Source organism: Kogia breviceps, chromosome 17, assembly GCF_026419965.1.
Source record: "Kogia breviceps isolate mKogBre1 chromosome 17, mKogBre1 haplotype 1, whole genome shotgun sequence".
NCBI classification, from domain to species: domain Eukaryota; kingdom Metazoa; phylum Chordata; class Mammalia; order Artiodactyla; family Physeteridae; genus Kogia; species Kogia breviceps.
This window is the reverse complement of record NC_081326.1, coordinates 53,588,184-53,614,191: the sequence shown is the minus strand read 5'-3', so window position 1 is coordinate 53,614,191 and position 26,008 is coordinate 53,588,184. Positions and strand designations below refer to the sequence as shown.

Here is a 26,008-nt window from a genome sequence, read left to right as displayed (position 1 = left end):
AAATATTTGTTGAATAAGTGGATATTAACCTGACTTCTAATCTGGCCATGAACTTGAAACCAAATTTCCAGGGTTTTTTTTTTCCCTTCTTTCTTCCTTATATCAAATCTCTACATGGTTGCTTGGTATATCCAAGTTTTTACCTTCTATAATGAAATAGTATATAATGAAATTATAATAATATAATTCATATAATGAATTATAATTTCATATAATGAAATTATTTTATATATCTGTTTTAAGAATATTTTTGTGTGTGCTTAAATTCTTAATACTCTGATCTTAGTTTGGCTTTTTGTGCTTCCACATCCCTTTTCTAGGCACTGAATAACAGATCAAGACTTTAAAAACTGCAAAACAGTTGCTATTGTGTAATGAGCATTAATAAAACAGTAATATGGTTTAATGATCTCGAGTTCATATAAGAAAGTGAAAAAGCGCCTATGAGTATTTTTCTTAACAGTAGTTCTGGTACTAGAACTAGATAAACTAGGGAACTAGATAAACTTTAGAAATTAAGTGCCAGGGAAGTAGTTGGGGGGAAAAGAAGATGAAAATACCAAGTTACTCATGTAGCCCATCTGCTCAATTCTACAGCAAAACTGTCATAAAAGGAAGTTATATGATCAGGTTTACATTGTAAATAAATCACTTTCATAAAGGTGTGGAGAATGAAGTGGAATTGTTCCAGATTTATACACAGGGACAGTAAAGAGGAGATGATATAGGCCTGAACTGAGGATGTAATGATAGAAATGGAGAGGAGAAGGGTGGTCAATTAGAACCAAGACATATTGAGAAAGTAATGACTTGTGTGCTCTTATGTATGAGGCTATCAGAAGGAGGCACTCAAGGAAGGAGCATCAAGGGGCAGAACCTGTACCTCAGGACCTAACATGGACACAGAGTAGGTCATCGCAAATACTGTTAAAAGGATCAGGTGACCAGGAAGATGTCTTTCCTCAAGTTAGCAGAGATTTGGCAGAGAACAGGCAGCTTGTTTTTATTGGATTGGTAGCATTCTGTATTGCCTCCTGAAGGACATGAGGCCATAAATCTCGAGTGAACTGAACTAAATATCCTCATTTTTGTTATTCTTTTTAAGCAACTTGTGGCAATTCAACTTATATTTAAGGAAGCTCTGTCAGATATGGTTGATAATTGCTTAAATAATATTGATTGTTTGTGAGACAAAAGAAAGAAAATGAAAAAGGAGGGCCATGCTGACACCATCTTTTTTAACACCTGGTGTTTAAAATGATTGCAAGGTATTGTGATTACCTGAAAAGAGTGAAAACATTGTCTCATCATTTCTATTTTTTTGGTACATAACTGGAATTTTACATTTATTGCACAAATGTGGTCAGTGCTAGGAAAGTAGGATACACAGGGATACACAAATAAATAATATCAAGTAGTGGAGGAACAGATATTTAAATTAAAATTTCAATATAATATAATGACTTATATGACCAGAATAAGCACTGGATACTATGAAGACTTATATGAGCAACCCTTAATCCAATAAATTCTAAGGTAATGAATACTCAGTGATAGCTTGTCTGAGCTGAGTCCTCAAAGATGAATAGACACTAGCTAAGAAAATGATATAGAGAGTCTAGACAAACAGGGTCAGTGACGTTGGAGAGAACATAACAATTTTAGGAGATGAAAGTGGGGGCATCAGACTGGCTTCATGAGTGTACAGGAAGGGGTCCTAGAGTGGCCAGGAACTATTCTTTGAATTGAATGGAACAATTACATTTTTTTCAGGTTTTTATATAATAAAATGAAAAATAAAGAATTAAACATGACGTGATTCTATTTAATTTCTTTGATGCAAAAGAATTGTTTCTAAAATTATTACAGAAAGTTTACAATCCAAACCATATTGAAATGTGCAATTAATTTTTTAAATGTTTTCATATGCCCCCCCACACACACCAATTCACCAATGCTATTTCATTTTACTTTGTGTTTTTGCCCGTGACCCACTAGAACTCAGCAAACACAATCATTTTTTTAGAGTAAGTTTTTTAATGATTTGGAATCCTTCCAGCTCACTTTGGTTTGTGTCCTCAGTCGCAGTGTACTCTGCATTCCTTCATTTAAATAATATTAACATAATAGAGCAGTGATTGTAAGGCAAAGAAAGAGATCTTGACTTATTTCATTTAAGTCATCCTATGTAGATACTTAGAATTCTTTATTTCTGTAAAGTTTTAAAAACTGAAATACAGTCCAAACTTCAGTAAAATTTTGTTTTTCCATATTTTTCAAAATTACACTCATATAATTAAAATATTACTCCAGTACATCTTTCCTTGATTGTACTATAACATTTATTTTCTTATTTTGAATTTTTACTACTATAATATACATTATTATATATAATTATTATTGTATAATTATACATATTATGCATATAATTATATGTATTATTATGCACAGAGTTCAATAACAGAAATGTTTTCACTGTATTTCTTTTCTAGCCATTATTACTTATCCATTTTCTGACTATTAATGAAAACTTTTTACCCTATGGAAAAGGGACTGTCCATTCTGAATGTGCAATATGCTTGATATGCCATTGTTTAAAGGTAGGTGTTAGTTCAAAAGACTTGGTTGTGAATCTCAGCTGCACAAGTTTCTCTTGGGGTGGCCATGAGGCCTCAGATTCCTCATCCTCAAAATGGGGATAATAACAGCTACTGCTCAGGTCATCATAAATAAAACCCAGGACAATCAAACTCCTGGCAGCATAAGTAAGTGTAGTGAATGTGGCCATAAAAGAGTGACAGTAGACTTCCTTTGGATTTTTTTTCATGGTCCCTTTTTACCCTTCACTGAATTTAAATGAATTACCTAATCCATAAATTAAATTCAGATTAATCTGAAAAAGTATTTGGAGTTCAGAAATTGAAATCAGAATATTATTTAAAATACTATACTTATCATCTCTAAATATGAAAAAGTGTATAAAAATAGAATTTAGTCTACGATTTCTAAGGTTCTGATTTCAAAACTTTACCTATAAGCCACATGTGACCCTTTTGTAGCATACTGTCCAAAGGCTTTCAGGGTCTCTTATTTATTTTGTAATATATTATGCCTAATAAATTATAATTGTTTCATTTTACATGTGATTTTTTTTTTGCTAAATGGTTATTGCTAATTAGGGTCTAGCATCGTTTAATTGTAAAGAATCTCTAACAACTAACATTTAAGAAATAAAATATAATTACTTATTTAGAATATTATATAAGAAATATTTAAATAACAAAATTTTTATTAAATTAAAAAAGAAATAGAAGAATAGAAATATGAAAATAAGCAAGAATTATCTGATGGTAATTTGAATGAAGGTCATACATATATGGGCAACACTGAATGCTTTTATGGGATTATATATTGTATCCTTGATCTCCAGGGAGAGTTTTGACAAAAACTGCATTAAAAACAAGATTTTATTCATTGGAGAAAAAAAAAAAAAGACTGTTTCATTAGTGTTTTAAAGTTCGTTACAATGACTTTGTGAACTATTTAACCAACACACAATACAACGTGCACAAATAATTTATGTTCCTTATAGATTCTTAATTAATTAATATGATTATAAATTAATTTTTAAGTATTTAGTTATTATTAATTATTCTTATGTTTTGTGTGGTAAGTAGAAAAAAAGTAAATAGATTAGTTTGCTGTTTTTTAAACTCATATTTTTAGATGATCTTTCTTTTTACCTTTGATCAGGTCTTTCAACAGTTAACTATTCCTACAAGTAAATTGGGAGGAATGGAGGTGATGCTATTTTAGCTCCTTTTGTACTCGGATACAAAATGATTAATTTCCAACCATTTTTCCATTGAAGACAATCCAAAACACATTTTCCACATAGCTTCTTTTAAAAGCTAAATGCTTTATACACTTCTATGAATATATTTTATACATATAAGTAAAAAAGCTTATTTTATAATGTAATATCAGATATTTCCACCAGAATTGTAGCTTATTAAGCAACTTAGAATATTTAGAATGGTTCTACACTTCACAACTTCTGATATATCTAAACAGCATAAGGAACTTGAATAGTTTATCACACGGTAGTACAAGGGCTTTCACCCTCTAACAGTGGGGAAAAAAAGATACAAATCTGATGAGAATAAGGCAGAACAAGAGTACAATCATTATCAGACTACTACACATATCCATATTCCAATCTGAAAATACTACACTTCAATATAAACATTTTTTCCCACTTCTCCACCTTAGTGATCAACTTGGACATGCCTTTGAATATAATGCTACAGGCATAAAAAGGTTAAACAGTGTTTTCCATGCAGGTTTAGTAATTAAGTTATTCATGGCTACGGACTTTAACCTCTCCTGTCCCAGTGAAGTCCCAAGCCCTGTTGGGATATGATCCTTGATATTCTAACTGGAGCTGAGAATGCATTTTCCTACAGGATTGATATTGTAAGTCATTCAATCTTTTTGTACTTCAACTATCTCATTTGAAAAACAAAGAATTGAAACGGATGATCATGAAATCCCTTGTACAGTTAAAATATTCTATAATTTTCATGAACACTGATTTCAGGTCAAGTTGATCTTGTGAGTTAATCTGGATAGCTATCATTTTTACATTTTTTCCATCAGAATGTGCATTTTAAAATGTTAACAGCCTGCTGGTAACATCTTTCAGACACAACCCATGTGTAAGTTGTAGATTGGTCCAGCATGAGATTAGAGACAGGTTATTTATTAAATCATCACTAATTTTCCATAAGATCCAGTTCGCTGTTAATGAAAGACCACCTCTCAAAAATTGGATTTTAAAAGCTCAGTGGAGGGTTGGTTTGTCTTAATATAATATGTCTATCAATTTTCTTAAAAGGAAATAAATTGATTTATATATACAAAAGTTTTGCATCAAGAGGCACAGACTCAAACACCAATAGTCTCATTGCATATTAACTAGTGATATTAATCCAAATAAGATTTACATGTGCACCAAGTGAAGGAAAAAACTGTCTCAAATTTGTTTCAGCCTTATCTGTATACCAAAATGATTTCTAGTCAAAAGTGTCTGTATGAAAAGCTGAAATACATTCATATTCAAAGTGTAGAATTTCCATTTGTTTGTAAGTTTCTCAGCAATTAATGTAGTCTTTTACATGTAGTAAATAATAGCTAACTTAAATAGGTATGGATCTTTGGAATGAAATTTTGGATGACGATTAGATGCTTTTGGTTATGATAATGATAACAATGTTGCCAATAATCCAATGACAAGGGCAACAACAGTGATGGTGAATATATTAAAACAACAGTAGTGAGATTTGTTACTTCAGTTGTTTTTAGAAGAGTAGCCCTTTCCAGACTAACATAAAATGTGTTTTTTTTCTTTCTGTGATTATGGACAAAACAGTTTGTTTCTGAAAAGAATAAAAATAACTATAGAAGAAAAGTCTTTTGGGGAACTGAAACAATAAATAAGACCATTTCTCCACTAGTACAATTCATTGTGTTCCTTGAACAATGCATTTTAGGTAGATTTATTTCAGTAATTCCTTTATGCTCATTTATGTGTATATATATTCCCTGTGGAAGGTTAAGGGACTAAAAGGATATTTATAGAATCTGATGATTTGGACTAAATGACTGATAAAGTCTCTTTCAAAACTGATATTCTATCATTCTTATTTGTTTCCATTGTTAAGATTATTACTATTACTGCTGAGCATCACATTTGGCAGAGTTTAGAAGAAAATGAATGGTTAATTTCATTTATTTACAAAACCATATATTGACTTTAATTTTTTTAAAAGAAGAGATTTGAAAGGTCATAGGGTATGGTGTACGTTTGTGTGTGTGTGTATGTGTTAGAGTTATTGTGTATATTAAGCACCTGCTGGGCAAGATGCTTTATAGTTCACCCTTCACAACAATCCTATGGAGTGGGTATTATTTTGCAGATTAGGAAAAAAGATTCAGAAAGATTTAATAACTTGGTCAAGGTCACACAATAGTAAATACCAAAGCTGATTAAATCTAGGTTTACAAGGCTGCAAATCCCAGGGTCTTTATGACTAACATTTTATTTTGTAATAATTATGAGTACAAAAGTTACTTAATAGATTCTGCTACTCCCTGAATTCTTAAATCTACCCCTAAAAAGTGTTGAGCCTACAGAACATAAAACAACTTATTTATTAAGAATACATCTTTAGGGCTTCCCTGGCTTCCCTGGTGGCGCAGTGGTTGAGAATCTGCCTCCCGATGCAGGGGACATGGGTTCGTGTCCCGGTCTGGGAAGATCCCACGTGCTGCGGAGCGGCTGGGTGCCTGAGCCATGGCCGCTGAGCCTGCGCGTCCAGAGCCTATGCTCTGAAACGGGAGAGGCCACAACAGTGAGAGGCCCACATAACAGAAAAAAACAAAACAAAAACAAAAAGAATACACCGTTATATAAATGATATTATTTTCAAGAATATAGAAATTTACTCCTCTATTAATGATACTAAATAATTATTTGGCCATTTAGGACAAATGCATTTATAAATATACTATAAAATACATTCTTCATTTTTCTCAACAAAATATCCAAACAATATTTCATTTTTTCTTTTTGTTCAGAATCTGTATCATGGATCTTGTCAGTTTTTGTTGTAGAAGGATTTCCTCAATGACTTTCAAGGCTGCTTGTTCACTAGTAGACTCCAGGCTCTATAGGTAACGGTTAAGACAGGCTCAAGACAGATTTGTATTCCATGAATTCAAGTCTTAGCTCTTCCCCTTGCTGGCTTTGTAATTTTTGATAGTTGTCTTAAGTTATTTAAGTTTCCATTTTTTCCATATTTAAAAATGGAGATAATAGTGCTACCTCAAAGGTTGTTTTGAAAATCAATCTAACTGATATGTGTAAAGAACTTGGCACAGATCCTTACATATAGTAAGAGTTCAATGAATGATAACAGGTTAATATTATGTTTTTATAAAAATATAACATTTGTCCATTTAGTAAATAAATGAATATATCAGATATTCTATTTTCTAAATTTCTAACAGTAGCAAATTCTCTCCCTTTAATTGGGCATTTCTAATGGACTTTGCTCCAGGAAAATAAACCTCAGAACATGGTAGGATTCTATCTATTATAAGAGTAAGTGCTCTTGGAATTCCCTCTGTTATGAATATGTACAAACATGACTCTCAGCAAGGTGAGGCTAGAGCCCAAGTTAAAAAGATTTTAGTGATAACTGAGAAACTCCTTAAAAGTGTTGTTTAATGATGTACCCCCTCCCCATTCTGTCATCCTAAAATGGATGGAAATTCCGTGAAGTAAAAAGGCCTTAGGCAGTGGAACTTTGAGAATTCAGGGGTTCAGGGTGATTTGCCTGCAGAAAAGATGTGGCATATATAGGAGGCGATATGCAGAGTGTGGTTAAATAATTTAGTAAAGGGAAGAATTTGAATCCAGGCTTAATGCTGGATTCTATGTGAAAGTCCCAGAGAAACAGAGCTGCTCTGGTTGAAATGGGACTTAAGTGGATCAGGAACCGTGTCCACATTATCAGCCCTCTTACCTCCAGAGCTGTTCTCAAAACAGAAAACTGCTTGCTTTAATAATTTCATAAAATTAATAACTCTCAGCAAAAACTAGATGACAATAAAATTTTGATCAGTTGAGTTTCATCCTATTTTTATTCTCCCTGCCTTCAAAAGACCATATTTTTCCATAAATATATGACAATAAAAATAAGATGGGGGTCAGAGATTTTCAACATTAAAAGAGACTTTAGTGACATATCAACCAAATGAAATCTATAAATTCTGTTTGTATCCTGATTTGATCAAAGCAACTGTAAGAGTAGTTTTTTTTTTCTTTATTTCCCTCTTTGGAGAAAATTTGGGAAATGGGATCAAGAAATTGTTATTAGATGATAGAAAGAGATCGTTGCTAGTTTTGTTAGATATGGTAGTCACATTGTTATTATTTTTTATAAGTGTTAACAATAAATACTGAAGCATTTATAGAAAAGGATGTGGTATTGGGAGTTGTTTTAAAGTATTCTCAGTGTAGGAATACAGGGAAGGGGATAAGAGAAAGCAAATGAAACAAAATTGGCAAATGTTGATAAGTGTTGAAAGTAGATGATGGGTTCACAGGTGTTTATTTTACTATTCTCTCTACTTCATGTATGTTTGGAACTTTTCATAATAAAAAACAGTCCCACAAGCCTACATTATAGTCCATGTGAGAATATTTTCCTGACCTAAATCTGTCTGGCAGAGTTGAGATTTGGCAGATATATTCTGCCAAATGTGTAGAAAAATATCTTAAGGATAATTAAAGAAAAACACTCATGCAAATTGAAATTGAGGTAAAAGGAGGTGTTAATAAAATATTCCAAAACTGTAAAATTTTAATTTTGCTTTTCTGTTTTAATTCTTTTAAACATACAATAGAATTTCCTATTGTGTTTTTCTAGATTTCAATGCTTTTTAAAAAATTTTATTTATTTAAAAAAAAAATTTTAACATCTTTTTTGGAGTATAATTGCTTTACAAGGTGTGTTCATTTCTGCTTTATAACAAAGTGAATCAGTTATAGATATACATATGTCCCCACACCTCTTACCTCTTGCATCTCCTTTGCTCCCACCCTCCCTATCCCACCCCTCTAGGTGGTCACAAAGCACCGAGCTGATCTCCCTGTGCTACATGGTGGCTTCCGACTAGCTATCTATTTTATGTTTGGTAGTGTATATATGTCCATGAAACTCTCTCACTTTGTCACAACTTACCCTTCCCCCTCCCCACATCCTCAAGTCCATTCTCTACTAGGTCTGTGTCTTTATTCCCGTCTTGCCCCTAGGTTCTTCATGATCATTTTTTTTTCATTTTTTTTTTTCTGCTTAGATTCCATATATATGTGTTAGCATACGATATTTGTTTTTCTCTTTCTGACTTACTTCACTCTCTATGACAGACTCTAGGTCTATCCACCTCACTACAAATAACTCAGTTTCGTTTCTCTTTACGGCTGAGTAATCTTCCATTGTATAGATGTGCCACATCTTCTTTATCCATTCATCTGTTGATGGACATTTAGGTTGCTTCCATGTCCTGGCTATTGTAAATAGAGCTGCAATGAATATTGTGGTACATGACTATTTTTGAATTATGGTTTTCTCAGGGTATATGCCCAGTAGTGGGATTGCTGGGTGGTATGGTAGGTCTATTTGTAGTTTTTTAAGGAACCTCCATGCTGTTCTCCATAGTGGCTGTATCAATTTACATTCCCACCAACTGTGCAAGAGGGTTCCCTTTTCTCCACACCCTCTCCAGCATTTATTGTTTGTAGATTTTTGGATGATGGCCATTCTGACTGGTGTGAGATGATATCTCACTGTAGTTTTGATTTGCATTTTTCTAATGATTAATGATGTTGAGCATTCGTTCATGTGTTTGTTGGCAATCTGTATATCTTTGAAGAAATGTCTATTTAGGTCTTCTGCCCATTTTTGGATTGGGTTGTTTGTTTTTTTGGTATTGAGCTGCATGAGCTGCTTGTAAATTTTGGAGATTAATCCTTTGTCAGTTGCTTCATTTGCAAATATTTTCCCCCATTCTGAGGGCTGTCTTTTCGTCTTGTTTATGGTTTCCTTTGCTGTGCAAAAGCTTTTAAGTTTCATTGGGTCCCGAGTGTTTATTTTTGGTTTTATTTCCATTTCTCTAGGAGGTGGGTCAAAAAGGATCTTGCTGTGATTTATGTCATAGAGTGTTCTGTCTATGTTTTCCTCTAAGAGTTTGATAGTGTCTGGCCTTACATTTAAGTCTTTAATCCATTTTGAGTTTATTTTTGTGTAAGGTGTTAGGGAGTGTTCTAATTTCATTCTTTTACATGTAGCTGTCCAGTTTTCCCAGCAGCACTTATTGAAGAAGCTGTCTATATAGTGTTATTTTGATGGCACAAAAATTAAATGTAACATCCAAAATTCCTGACTTGCTTAGGCAGTGGTGAAACATTTCAGCAATATTCCAGAGTAGAGTTTAGTGGAAAAGGGAGCTTTAACTTCTTTGTTCTGTTGATTCATATTTTAAACAAATGCACACCCTTCTGGGCACTACACTATTTAGTGTGTTGTGTCATACCCTAAGCACCCACTGTACTGTTTCCCACAATGATATTTTCAGAGAGACTGTTGATCTGCACAGAGTATTCTCACAGTTAACTCAGGAGTTTCTTTCTGCCGTCCAAGGCCTCTCTCATTATTTATTGACTTACATTTGAAATGGCTAAATTAAGCAGAATGGACAAAGTCTTAAGAGTTAAATGAACATGATTAAAGGAGAAACGGTTTGAAAGTGCTTGGTGTAGAACAGGAAACAAAAGCTCTTTGAAAGTTAAGTTTGTTGAATACTTAAACCATGAAGACCTTCTCAGTAAATGGAACCCTGCCTCTTTGTGTTGGTTGAATATGATACTGTAAAAACTAAATGTCAAGTAAACCTTGTTTCATATACAAAGAAGAGTAGATAGACACAATGCCTGGTTTCATTCTGGGTTTATTTGCTCATGGTAGAGCAAATTTTAAAGTTGGGGTAAATATCCTAACCAATATAATCTAAGAGATTTCCTCTATTTAAGTGATTTAGCAGACTATTTAAGTGATTCTTAAAAATCTAAATTATGGATTTCTTTCAAATGCAGTCTGGGTCTCCCAACAAATGTTGCCCATTAGAAGTTGTTGGTAGAGGACTTGCTTTGAAGAATGGATTAAACGATTAGCATACCAATGATCTGTATGGAAAGATGTGCCCAAAGTACCATTGTTGGTTTATAATTAATTTAATTGGCTAATCTAACATTTTATCATACATAGAATAAAGGTAAGCTGCCACCTAAATGACCACAAATATAATTAATGAGGCCTAAGAGCAGGGGCCCTTTCTGTATTAGTCACTTTTTAACCCCAGCATTTAGCTCAGTTCCTGGTACCTCATAGAATCAACAAATATTAGTTGAATTAATAAACTGTATTGTAGGATAAAATATATGGGAAATAAGAGGCTTGGAAGTAGTCTCAGGTTTAATAATAGATTATTTGCATTGACTTGTTTGTAGAGATTTTTACATGTTTATTTCTACCTGACTAAGCTTCCCTTTCTTCCTGTATCTAGCTTGCAGTGATACAAATAAGATTATAAAAATGGATTTTTAATAAAAGAGTTAGAGACATTATTCTTAACATCTATTATACTTAAAGAAGGAGAAAATTCCTTAAAATGGTGTTTCATTTAAGAAACAGCTTAGTGTTTATAACTTATTCTAATAGATTGAGAGCAAAATGCTTTTGATATCGACATACAAAGCTCCAGAGAGGAGCTTCCCTGGTGGCGCAGTGGTTGAGAGTCTGCCTGCCGATGCAGGGGACACGGGTTCGTGCCCCGGTTGGGGAAGATCCCACATGACGCGGAGCGGCTGGGCCCGTGAGCCGTGGCCGCTGAGCCTGCATGTCCCGAGCCTGTGCTCCGCTACGGGAGAGGCCACAACAGTGAGAGGCCCGCGTAACGCAAAAAAAAAAAAAAAAAAAAAAAAAAAATCTCCAGAGAAAGAGAAAGAAGAGCTTGGAGCTGAGATGCAAAGAATTCTGTACCTCTGTTGGAAACTAAGAAAAAGAAGAGGGTTGCTAATCATTCCAGAAAGCATGGTCAGCCCAGACTTCAGGGGTTAATTGTAGCCTTAAGGGGGGAAAAAAAATAAATAAATAATGGTGGTCCAGTTATTAGGTTGAGGCACTAGTTTCTAGATCAGTGTTAAAAGTTTTTTTTTTGTTTTTTTAAGAGGGCATAATCATGACTGCCATACAAATATAAAATAAGCATGTGTTAAAATTTTTATTTAACTCATTAATTAATGAGGGACCCTGTAAGATGTTACGGTGTTTCAAGAAAGAATTCAAAGAACCAACTATAGATTGATGGATGGATGGATGGATGGATGGATGGATGGATACACAGGCAGATGGAATACTGAAATTCATTTACAAACAGATATAAAATAGTTCTGTCCATTGGATAATAAGAATCCTTTGCATTACACCACAGCCCCCATAAACACAGGGGACCCAGAATGATGTACTAGATAATGTCTTGCTTCCCAGAAAACAACATCCAACTAGTTACCTTTTGGTTCACCTGAAAATCTTTACATTTTTGTTTCCTTCTTTAGTCTCAACTATGCAAAGGGTGTGGTTTGCTATTCAGAACGTTTTAGAAGCAAAGGACCTACTGTTATCTGAACATAAGAAAACTAAGTAAATTTAGACATTTAGAGGCAGAATGAGGAAGCAAACATTGGAGTAACCATTTAATTCTTGAGATTCTGACTGATCAGGGGAGATTTGGTTCAGAATTGTAACATATAGGTTTAGTAAGACAATAGTTAACCTGATAATGTGTAGGAAATAAGATCACTATGCAAGTGTTCTTGATTCTTCATACTACAAAACACTTATTCAACATGTACTTTAAAATTTCATCTTTCGTATAATGATTCAGTACCCTCTCAGAGTTTTTTCCTAATAAAAGCTATTTTTAACTTAAAATTTTCATTGGCCATATTATGGCAGAGTAAGGTTGCAGTTGAAGAGAAGTAGCATACTGATTGCTTAATAAGGGAAGATTCAACACTCAACTCCCTCACCCCCTACCCTTCTCAATTCTCCCCAATCTCATCACAGAATTACTACAATAAATTACAAACTAACATCACTCAAAGGGAGTGCCCTACAGTCTTCTTTACTTAATATCATGCAAATATATGGTGTTACTGGCTATATTATTAAAAGTTATAGTCTCAACATACCCAATTTACAGGTGACACAAAACTCTGGTCTATCTGTAGAGAAGTAATATTTGAGAACAAGAAGCCTACAAACAAGAAGAAAAGAGGGCGTATGTTTTTTTCCTTTTTCCTTAGAAAAAGATCTTGGATCACTGTGTATATTGGTTGTTTTAGATGTTGTTTGTAAATATAGTGGTTTGCTTGGAAATTGGACTTGTTTCCTAATGGAATATTTGAGATATTTAGGAAGACAGAGAGACAAAAGGATGTTGAATTTTGACACTTTTCCCTAATGACTTCCCAGAAAGATACAGAGAAAGAATGTTATCTATCAAGAGTCTTGTTGCACAGCATACTTGGTTTAGCAAAGTTCTTGTGATTAGTCTACTTTGATTTGGGGTGGGGGATGAGGGGGCACTTAGAAAGGCAATGGCAACATCTGCATTTTAATAGAAACTTTAAAAGACACATTTGAAAACAGATCATCCAAACACCAATCTAAACATATGCAAAAACAGAAAACAAAAACTTTCTTAATATTTTTAGGAGTATTTTTGAAATAACTTGGGATTTGGTAGAACATCAAATATGGATATTTTAAAAAGGTCGAACTGGAAATTTTTCATATGACTTGTAAACCATTAAAATAATTGATTACATGTATGTGATTTGATAGAAACATAAATTTGTTTCCATGACATCATGTTTTAAGGAGGATCATTTATGAAAGTCAGCTCTCTAAGGTTCAGGAATTACTGATAGTAACAACACTCTGTGTTTGTTTTCTTTTACCCCACAAAGAACTGGACTGAGATCAACAGCTTATTTTAAGCAGACCAAAAAAAATATGTGTAGCTTTGTATACACTATTATGTGTGTGGCTTCAAATGCAAAACTCAGCATGTTTCAAATGAACAAGCCTGTCTCCATATGACCACCATAGGATGACCATAACCTCGATTTAAGGGGTAAAATATGAAGAACTTTAAAAATATATATATATTTGTGCAATGTATAGTTCAATGAGAGTAATATAATGTTGAATTTATAAAGTTACCTTGCTTTTACGTTATTAAACTTTTGAAAAATCATAGTCTTTTAAACCCCATAATTTTTCTATTCAATGAAATGTTTTAAGGATGAATTTTATTACTTATTTCACTTTTTAAAATCACAAAGCACTAGTTGATTTCTGCTCTGTAACAGGTTCTTTCTTTTAAGTTATACTTTGGGTAGTTTCTGCGTGTAAAGTTAATATATTATTAAAGGAAAAGTACAAAATGAAGTAAAAAGGAGACATTAATAAAACTGTTGGTAAGTACATCAGATTTGTACTTACCATGAAAAAGCAATCATTTTGTAGAATTTTATATCTCAATTGAAATTAAAATATCTCAGTTGCTGAGGAATCATAAATAATATGTCTTTATTTTGGCAGAGGATTAACAATAAATGTTTAGGGATCATTTTTAGATTGTGAGTTAAACGCTATACCTTAGAAGTATATTGCTGATATTTTTCTAGTGACACTATTATTTATAATGGTATAGCATTTTAAAAGCAATCTACAATAAATCCCCTAAACTAAAACTTTGTCTATGTCATCTAAAAGAGGAAAAAACATTAGAAAAAGAGAAGAGAGTCACAAAGTGAAAAGAATCTACCAATAGAAAAACTTTTTAAATAGTTATTATACAGTATTAATCGCCAACCTTATGATTTCTGAGCTAAATTAAATGTTATACCCATTTAATTTAATTTTAAAATAATCTTATTACAATTTTATTGCTTTTAGGCCACAGTCATTACTTTTATGACCTGAAGTACATGTGTCAGGCATATCAACCAATTGGCACGCATCCTCTTTTAAAGGTAGAAAAAAAAAGATGACTATTAAATTGTAATACTTTGTTCTCTCTCTCCTCCTCTTTCTATTTTTGTTTTTTGTTTTTTGTTTTCATTTTTGGATGGTTGGTGATTTGTTTGCTTCTCCTGGTTCCTGTTGATCAGTGGTGTTTGGCCAGTTTGTATTTTTCCAGACATCACTCCACGATGTTGTTGAGGTGTATGATGGGCCAACTCAGCAATCTTCTCTGTTATCTTCCCTCTCAGGATCCCATTCAGGTATCCTTTAATAGAACTGCCATGCATCAGTTATTGATTAAAGACTGACTTTGATTGGTATTGTAGTGAAAGTTGAGATTTATGTCATCCATATTAGAAATAAACTGAAAATAGAATCATTCTTTATTTTTAAAAACAGAATAGAAACACGAGAATAATTCAAATTCTTGAGAAAAATATAACCAACTATTTTCTGGGATTGTAATCAAGTAAGTATAGTACTTAGTCACTTAGTCTGTAGTGTTTAATGTAATATTTAAAGATTCTTTACAGAATGAGGCAATATTATCAAAACATAATAAAAAGCCTTCCAGTAAAAAGGTTGCAATTGAAGCTGAACCCAAAGAAAATATATTGTCAGTGGTAGGATATATTAAAGTAATTTAATAGAACATAGATTGACGTTTTCAAATGACAGTGTAAATTAATATCATTTGTTAGGTTTACTGAATGAAATTATTTATGATATCTTAGTGTTTGTTTTGTTGAGTAGGAGAATCACTTCCACTGAGTTCAGGTAATCAGATCACAATTCGATTTACTTCAATTGGACCAATAACAGCTAAGGGATTTCACTTTGTTTATCAAGGTAAGTGACCGTGTAGCATAGAAACACACTAAGGAATGATATCAGTTTCCATGCTATGTTCAGAGTTATTGAATGATGAGATCCTCATAACCATATAGGAGATATAAAAGTTGTGTGTTTTTTTAAAAACAGTTTTGCCCTGTCCCCTCCCCCATTATTAGAGCACTATTACTTTGACCAAAGTCAAAAAAGACCTATTGCTTCCATCATCATTCTCAAGTTAGCTGCATGCTTTTCCTTCCTCCCAAACATACTGTTTTCAAATCATCTGGTGTGTTTTCTTGACAATGCTTCACTCTACATATTCTATTTCCTCAGAGTCTAGCACTCTAAATTAAAAATATACAAACCTTTTGTGCTGATGTACTTAGACATGCCAAGGAAATCATTACTCCACTCTAAAATTTTAGTCTCTCATTCTCTTAGGAGAATTCAAACTTTCTTCATTACTATTAAATATTTTTGTGCAATTCAGAGTCAGTTTACATAGTTTTTTTGTCACCTTTTATAGACACACTTCCACATTATATAAAACTAAATTAAGACCTATCATCTGAATATTTTGTTTAAATTATGTATGATCATGTAGTTGTTATTCTCAAATGTATCTTGAATTTTATTCCTAATAAATTTATAAACATTAGTGGTTTGATATTCTTATTAAACCCTCTTATTCCAATTATAATATTGCCTATAATATTATACTGTTTCATTCTTAATAGTATTCCCTGTGTAAACAATTTGTGGTATTATGAATTTTAAAAGGCACTCTAACAAATGAAGTTATTTTCACTCAAGTCACATATGAGGAATCTGTCTATTTGGAATTCATCCTATCATTTTTTGGGCTGTTATCAAATTCCTCAATCCCATCTGTATGTGTTTTAAAAAGAAAAAACATCCTGTTATCATTCTATTTTACTTAATCAAAAAAAAGTCACAATTGAAGGACATACCTATAAAGCCTAAAAACAATTTCAAATTTGATATTGTATGATTATTCAAATAAAACTTCTATTGTTGTTAATCTGTCTGACTTCTGTCTAGCCTGAACGTATTGTCTTCATCAATAACAAACATAGTTTGAACAACCAAGTTTATGAACCTGCTATGAAATTAATCAAGTGCTGTGTTTGCTTTTTTAAATCTTTGTTTTTAGGGACCAAATACTGTAAAAAAAAAAAAAAACTTGACATTACCTTATGTAACCTGACATCTGTTTTTTGTAAGCTTGGTATTCCATTTTAAAAAGAAAAAAAAAAAAAAAGATGCATCTTTTTGCTATCATTCCATAAATTGAAATATCTTACTCAAGCTACATTTTTATATTGATAAGAGTGTAGTCAAACAAAAAACAGAAAAAAAACCTTAACTGATGTTGTTTAAAGGATCAAAAGTGAAATGTTTTTAAATAAAACAAATCTTAATGACAACAGCAATATTTATTCATTTTGAATTGTATTTCTTTATGTATAAACTTTTATAAGGGTATTCAAATTGTTAACTAAAGTTCAAGTTGGTGAAGATTTCTTTGAAATCTTTTTGCATAGTTTCATTTTGAAATCTCTATTTCTCTACCAAATATGAAATTAAATTCAACAATTATTTGTACGCAGCTGTTCCTAGAACAAGTTCCACACAATGCAGTTCTGTGCCTGAACCAAGGTTTGGAAGAAGGATTGGCAATGAATTTGCAGTTGGTTCATTGGTTCTTTTTGAATGTAATCCTGGATATATTCTCCATGGATCCTTTGCAATTAGGTGTGATACAGTGCCAAATTCTTTGGCCCAATGGAATGATTCCTTACCTACCTGTATTGGTGAGTTTATAAATTTGTATGCTTTGTGATTGTACATATTGTTTATCAAAATTAGTTATCATGAATCTTTCAATATTTGTTTCAAATATAATTGTTTTACATTAATTTTAAACAATTTATTAGTTATGATGTATCTAAATATGCAAATTAGAGTGGCTATTTGATGCAATTGAGATGAAATGCAATCAATGAAAATATACATACATATTTCCAATAACACAGAATTGGAATGCTATTAATATGGAATTATTATGTGCTACCATCCTTTAAAATAAATATTATTTTTAATTTTTAAAAGTTTATGCAAAGATTTCTATGCCAATATGTAAGGAATTTACCTATCTTTTAAGGATCACAGAAGCTGATTTTTCTGGACGTATTTTATCATCAAAAAAATTAGAAAATATGCATTAGTAAATAAATGTTTTTTTCTTCTCTATAAATTATATGTATGTATAAAAATATAAAATAAGAATTTTTCCCAGTCTTTCACAAATATAAGTGGAAACACTTTGAATGAGTAGATGGCGTAGGGTTAGCCAGAAATCTCATTATTTCAAACTATATTTTGTAATGTTGTACCCAATTTATATTGATAAAATAAACACTGTATAAACTTATCCCTGCTAAGTTATTTGAAGCAGATTAAAACGTTTTCTAGACAATAAAAATAGTTTATAATCTTATCATATTTCAGGATCATTACAATGACTTTTGGATCTTGTAGAATTCCATGGATGTGGAAAATGTAGATTGTTGGGAAGTTGCTTTCTTCTTTGTTTCAAGAGCATATCTGGAAATTAAATTTTTTAATTATATAGTATTAAACTAAAAGAAGAGTAGTAAAGCTTAATCTCAGGTTAAGAAATAGTTCTAATGAGTTCTTTCTCATTAAAGTTTTATTGGTATGTGATTTGGAAAATGAGAAGAAGGTTTTTTTAAAATAAAAGATAAGCAAAATTTTGTCTTTCTTTTAATAATCTCAATACTCCACTTTTTGATAGAGAAAACATGAGTGTTCATATAAACAATATAACATATACATTTATAAATATATAAAATCTATTTTTAGTAACACTTCTTGCCATACATGAAAAGAAATTGTGTCAGTAGTTTTTATTTTTAACTTTTTAAAACACATTTTACCATATTTTAACACAGATTAATACAATGTTAATTCATATTTAATCAGAATAAAATATATTCTAAATTGATTTTAATCGAAATTATATGGAACGTACACTCATTACTGAGGAAGTAGTAAAGATAAGGTCTGGTGATATGCATTCATTGAACATGTACTTTGTATAGGACATAACTGCTCTAAATCTTTTACCATTCAAATCAGGACATTATTAATAATTGTGCTGGGAAAATGGTACAAGTTGGGACTATCATAAATAAAAAGGAAGGATTGATGGTCACTCTTATCTCTGTAGGAACTTGATATAACCACTTCCCAAAAGAGATATACTTAGCATATTTTACAGTGTTTTTCTTACAACCAGTATTTTAGTTCTTCCTGCTACAATAAATGGAATGTGAACTATTATTATTATTTTGTTTGTTGAAAACCCCCTACAAAAAAATAATTTAAAACACTGGAAAGCTGTAAATGACTCTTCAACTTTCTCGTCCTTCAGCTAAATAACCAGTTTCTAATATGATTACCACTTACTTAATGCTTCCTATTTGCCAGGTTTCATGCTGAGTAATATAAATACATATTTAATTAAATCCTTACAGAAATCTATGGAGAAGTTACTCTCAGAATTTACAGATGAATAAGCTGAGTCTTAGAGAAGTAAAACAGTTTTCTTTTAAAGTGACATAACCTAATAAGCCATAAAGTAGGGGCAGGATTTGAAAATAAGGTTTTCTGACTCCAAACCTCAATGTACATTATAGAAAACTGCTTTTTTTTATGTTTTGGCTGATAAGCTAATTTCCTAATTGGAATTCTATATCGTATTTATAATGTGGAATTTCTTAACCTCTTCAGGTATACTTTTTTTTTTTTTTTTTTTTTTTTACGTGGGATCCTCTCGCACCGGGGCACGAACCCGTGTGCCCTGCATTGGCAGGCGGACTCCCAACCACTGCGCCACCAGGGAAGGCCCCCAGGTATACGTTTGACAATCAACAAGTAAAGGAGAGTGAATCATCTGGACTTGATGTTCCTCCTATTTTGCACCTAGCATAGAGCTATGGTTAACGGAACAAAGAGATCTTCTTCTTTACATACTTTTATACTCTCATAAGAGAAAATAGATAATGTTCTTCCTTAGGAACCACAATATATGTTGACTTCATACTCTTATAAAATACTAATAAATAAATTATCCTAAAGGACCATGAGCTGAGAGAAATGTTCCTATATGTCTAGGCCAAAATTAGTCATACAACATGTATAAATCAGAAATTACATTGCTTTAAGTCAGTTTAATAAGTGAAGAAAGACACATGATAATAAATCTCTTTAGCCTCACAATAGATTTTTATATATTTCTCTCTAAAAATCAGGAATCAGTCATTATTTCTGCCTCACTTTTCCCAGGAATTATTTACATAATTTCAGTGTCACCCTTAGTTTCTTTATGTACATACTGATAGAAAATATTAATACCATATAATGGAAGATAACTGGATAAGTAGCTGTCTTCATTTAATTTCATATATACGATGAAAATTCCCTCAAGATAATTATAAAGGTAGAGTGATATGATGGCTTATGGAAAGGCATAAACTAGCTCATTAATCTTTAAATATTATTGAAAACATTCATCTATTCAGAGTGTTCAAAGAACCTATATATATATGCAAAGCAGTGAAATGTAAATCCATGAATTACTCATTAAAGTTCTGTTTATGTATTTATCACATTAATGTACTAATTAATGGAGAAAAGTTGTAAAGAATCATATAAAACTGAATAAGTCCTTATAACTGGGAATTGTATTAGGTTCTCAGCATAAGGGTTAATTAAGTCTTGGGTAGTAGTATTAGGCTTTGACTTTAACATGAAATTGTGGTGATCCTGAAAATTTTACATAATCTCTGATTCTCAATTCTCATATCAATAAAACAGGAAAGTTATAGGTTTATTGTGGTTATTAGAGGTTTTAAAGCCTTGGTATAGCTCTTGGAATCATCTAAGTGCTCAAAAATTAAGTTGTTTTTGTGCTTGCCAAATTCTCCACCATAAAATCAGAATATAAGACTTCAGTTCTCAAGGTATTAGATCTAAGATAAAAAATTTATACGCAGTGCTGATAAAGGATTTGATATTACTCATTTTCATTTGTTGATATCTTGTTTTAATAATACTTTAATGTTATTATATGTAAAAATGATCTTCCACCAAAGATTTTTGCATCTTGGAAAGGGCTAAAAGCATGGACTTGTGTCATTCTTTCTAATTCTAATAATTTAGAGTTCCTTGAAGGCAAGATTTTTCTTTCAATTAAAATTTTCAGAAAGGCTTTGGGGAAATGTAATGACAATTTTCTAGAGGATAACAGTACTTATTTATTAGAATATGCTATTTAGAGGGATTGTGAAATTTCTTTCCATCAATTTATACATTTAAGGGCAATTGGTTGAAAAGGAGCAGAGTTCTAACAATAGGCATATATTCACGATTTGGTTTGTTTTCAGTGTTTGTAAGTGTCTAAAATAAAAATAAACTTAAAATTAAAATAATGATTACTATAATTCTAATTGGTTGTAAAAATATATGTTTAATCAAGGTGTGCAATCTGCATTTTCTTCTGACCCTAAAATATTCAAACATTACATTATCCAAAAAATATATATTTTCTTTTGTCCATGAAGGTATGAGGATGAGACAAGTTAGAAAGAGGAAAGAGATAAAAGGGAGAAATGAGCTGACATTAAAAAAGAAAAAGAAACATGAAAAAACAGTTTAAAAGGGGAAAGAGAAAAATAGAATATTCTTTGAGTTGGAGAGTAGAGAATAAGAACTTTACATTGTAAACATAAACCATTTTTGTTTAAAGCAGAAGAAAACCCCTATTCTACATGATTATTACAAAGCTTTTTCATATGTCATATGTGTCAGTTGACTAATCCTAGTGTTTTTGCCATAAGAAATAAAAATCCATGTAAAGAAAAGGAAGCTCAGGCCATTTGATTATAGATTCATTTCAGCAAGGACCGGCGCTCTTCCCAGGCATTAAAGCCTTTGAAAGACTTTGAGACCATCCTATGGCTGACATTCAACTTCAGGAGTAAATACTAGTGGACTGTCCCTAGCATGGATTCAGCCTCATTTTTTACTTTTAAGGGCAAAAGATGAGGGACTCAGGAGCCATTACACCACCTCTGTCAAAAGCCCATCTATCTGCAGGTCCCTGGACTTTTTAAGAAACATGTCACTGCATCTATGGAGGGTCTTTAAACATAAAACACCCTACCTCATATTTCTGTTGCATTGGTCTGAAAACGCATACTTAGAGATAGAAGAAAATTGTATCAGATGACTTCTGTTCCCTGCCAAGATCACACACAAAGGATATATTACCTTATGCCACTTAAAAAGTAATGTATACCTTGTAGAACAGGTGTAAATCCAGAAAATCGAATATATAACAGAAGGACATATGGAATTTGTGTGAGACAAGAAATAGATTCTAAATGACATTCAGATGATAGCTCAGTTTAGGTTTTACCATTTGGTCCCACTGCTAATCTTTACATAAATGAAAATATACTTTGCATTTCTATTTTTAACTATAAATATTTTTAGTTTCATATGTTATGAATAAAAATGATTATGCCTTTAAGTGTTCAAAAATTCAAAAAAAGAAAAAGGCTTGATGTCTTAAAAATTCAAATATGAGAGTCAAGTGCAGAGTTTTCTTAGGTTGATATCAAAGAATTATCTTTAATTTGTGTTCATTTTCAATATTTGTTATCTGGATAAAATTTTACCTGCTTCAAGGCCTTTGAACTTTCTATTTTTTCTCATTGGAAAATGCATCCCCAAAATACCTTTTGGGCTTACTGCATTGCTTCATTCAAGTTTTCACCTGACTGTCTTCCTTGGCCATCCTATCTAAAATAATTTTCTGCTACTCATTCTCCATTCATTCTCTATACCCTTATCCTGCCTTTTTTTTTTCTATACAGCAACCACTCACCAGATTATATATAATTTGTTTGTTTATTTTCCTAATCTTTCTTGCCCTCCTCTCTCTGCCACTGTATTCTGTTTTTTGCTCAACAAGAAGAGGATCTGACATACAAGAGGTGTTCAGTAAACATTTGTTCAATGAATGGATTTTAGCAAATAAGTGTGATGATTTCATGACTTTTTGTAGAGGTAGAACAACTGGCCAACTTCCCAAATCCAGGGGCCATGCTTTTTTTTTTTTTTTTTTTTGGTACGCGGGCCTCTCACTGTTGTGGCCTCTCCCGTTGCAGAGCACAGGCTCCGGACGTGCAGGCTCAGCGGCCATGTGGGATCTTCCCGGACCGGGGCATGAACCCGTGTCCCCTGCATCGGCAGGCGGACCCTCAACCACTGCGGGAAAGCCCTCCATGCATTTTTTTTAAAAAAATATTTATTTAATTTTGGTTGCGTTGGGTCTTCGTTTCTGTGCGAGGGCTTTCTCTAGTTGCGGTGAGTGGGGGCCACTCTTCATCGCAGTGCGCGGGCCTCTCACTGTCACGGCCTCTCTTGTTGCAGAGCACACGCTCCAGACGCGCAGGCCCAGTAGTTGTGGCTCACGGGCCCAGCCGCTCTGCGGCATGTGGGATCTTCCCAGACCAGGGCTCGAACCCGTGTCCCCTGCATTAGCAGGCGGACTCTCAACCACTGCGCCACCAGGGAAGCCCTCTCCATGCATTTTTAACTTCAGTCTTTCACTGCATGGTGACGCTCTTGTTCACTTTGCTTGCTTAGACCTTTACAAGCCATCTTGAAGCTGCAAGACTTTTTTGAGAATCGATAGGAAAGTTGCATAGGTAGATTTACATATTACATGGTTAATTTTATTCTTAGAATAAATTCTCAATTTGTACTTTGCAGTTTAGATATAATCTTTGACAGTCTATTCAGGGTATTATACATAATGATTATATTTTCTCTGCCTTCACTAGTTCAATGAATACTTGGTTAACACCTTAAACCAAGTGAGCATCCAATTAAAACCAAAAGAAAAGAGTGCCCTACATTTCTAGTGATTTCCATCTCAATTGTAATTGTTTCAGTTTCACAGTTCTTATTACTGCTATCAACACTTTCATTTTTTTTCTGTCATAGTAGAACAGAATACAATGTTGAGTAATTTTGCAAAAAAATCGACATACTAAAATTAAACTATTGGCTTGAAAGCAGCCCCATTAGACATGATGTGCAAGTTGTACTTATAGTTAAAATGGTCAAATACTAAGTTAGGGGATCCACAAATTTAACTAACCTGCATAAGAGAACAATATTTAATAATCTTGTACAAAGGTGTCATATCAAGTCATTCTTGGTAAGTTACAATAAAGTACAATAATATTTTTATAAGAACATTGGAGTTGGAACAGAGGTAAACTTGAAAAAGTTGCTGAAGACTGAGTTTTATCTTCCAAATTTGACCTTGTTACACTTCAGATTTCTTAAAATTTTTAGTCTCTTAAAATCCCAAACTCTCCTCCCTCTGAGACTGTGATAACACCCTGTAGCCACTAATAGCTCTGACAATATGTGGCCTTAGAGGTAAGTACAGGAGGTATCTTTTGAGAAGCCCCTGAACCTGCCACTTACCCCCACCCCTCCTAGGCAGAAGTCTTTAATTAGCTGCTTGTCCCATCACCCTTATCAGGCTTTGTTTTTGCAAGTCTTTTAGAGAACCAGAAAACCATTTTTACTTGTATTGGCTCCATGGCAACCCATGTCTGTGCCATCTTTTCTCAGAGTGGGAAAGAAATAGATGAAAAAATATATACAATATCTGAATCCTCATTCATTGATTCATTTATTCACACATCCATTCAACCATGAAAAACTTATTAAATATAATAATGAATAGCACTTACTGGTATTTGTATGAAGTGCTATTAAGCATTATCTCATTTAATATTGACAGCAATTCCAGGAGTAAGATAAGAATACTATTTCTCTTTTATAGATAGTAAAACCCCTATGGTTTAGAAACAAAAGAAGAATTAATATTTGAACCCAGGTTGCTTGATTCTAAAGTTTGTTCTCTTAATCTATATGTTATGTTGTATAATACTGATTAGAAGGGAAATTTATAATATATCCTTTTTAAAATAGAAAAGAAATGTTAGGCTAAGTTATATACATGGGAAGTAAAACTTTATAAAACATTATTATGTGGTAATGCATATCTGGGAGTACTTTTATAATGTAATATTTTGTTGGTAAAAATAAAAATGATTGAAGTAGAATTAAATATGGTTTGTTTAGGAAAATACTGGGAGAAAGGAATGATGCAGGAATGGTAGAGGTAACTTGTAATCACAAGATATATACAGATATACAGCCAGTCACTCAATAATTTATTTAATGAGCACTTATTTAGTGCTTACCAAATGTCAGGTCCCTTTCTAGGCACTGGCAACATAGCTTTGAATCAGAAGATAAGCTCTCTGCCGTTATGGAGTTTACATTTTGTTCAGATAGTGGTAAATACTATGGAGAAAAGTAAAGCAGAGGCTGAAGATTGGAGGAAGACATCCAGGGCATGTTGCTGTTTTATATCCAAATGAGGTGAATGAAGGGGGCTGGGAGGTATATAAATAAAAGTCAAGGAGGTAAGCACATGTATAGACTATGAGGGGGAGAAAGGTCTAGTCATGTTCAAGCCACAACAAGAATCTCACGTGTCTAGAACAGAGTGAATGATGGCAAGAGTGATAGAAGAGTTTGGAGAGGCAGAGCAGAGGCCAAGTCATATGGAACCTTAAAGTCTGGGAAGAGTTAGAATGTTTTCTAAGTAGTGTGGGAATTCATTGAGCTAGAGAGTGATGTGATCTCAGTTTCTGGAAAATCACTGTGGCTAGTGTAAGGGGCAGGGGGTGAGTAGAAGCAATAAGGCTGAATAGAAAACTATTGCAGAAGTGGAGGGGAAAGTTAATGGTGATTTAGATTGGAAGATCATGATCAGTGATGAGAACTGGTAAACTTTGGGATATATATATATATATATATATATATATATATATATATATATATTTTTTTTTTTTTTTTTTTTTTTTTTTTTTTTTTTGGTACGCGGGCCTCTCACTGTTGTGGCCTCTCCCATTGTGGAGCGCAGGCTCCGGACGCACAGGCTCAGCGGCCATGGCTCACGGGCCCAGCCGCTCCGCGGCATGTGGGATCTTCCCGGACCGGGGCACGAACCCGTGTCCCCTGCATCGGCAGGCGGATTCTCAATCACTGCACCACCAGGGAAGCCCCTGGGATATATTTTTAAGATAGAACTGACAAAGTTTGCTGATAGATTGAATATAAATGTAAATGTGAATTTGAAAAGAAAGATAAATTAAGAAAGATAAATTAGGTGGTAACATTTACTGAGATGGCAAATAGTATAGATAGGGGAGAACTTCAAAAGTATTGTTTTGGATGTATGAATTTTG

At 32.9% G+C, this 26,008-nt stretch overlaps 1 protein-coding gene across 7 annotated transcripts in view; it reads left to right on the top strand.

The window, feature by feature from the left end:
* Positions 1-26,008, top strand: part of CSMD3 (CUB and Sushi multiple domains 3) — a 1,102,347-nt gene that overhangs the window by 914,207 nt on the left and 162,132 nt on the right. For 5 of the 7 annotated variants that reach the window (XM_067017123.1, XM_067017122.1, XM_067017120.1 and 2 more), the window contains 3 exons: positions 14,867-14,980; positions 15,474-15,569; positions 17,186-17,389. In XM_067017123.1, coding sequence (XP_066873224.1) covers positions 14,867-14,980; positions 15,474-15,569; positions 17,186-17,389 — 414 coding nt within the window. The remainder of the gene's footprint in view (positions 1-14,866; positions 14,981-15,473; positions 15,570-17,185; positions 17,390-26,008) is intronic. The other 2 variants (XM_059042775.2, XM_067017121.1) reach the window with 1 other exon arrangement.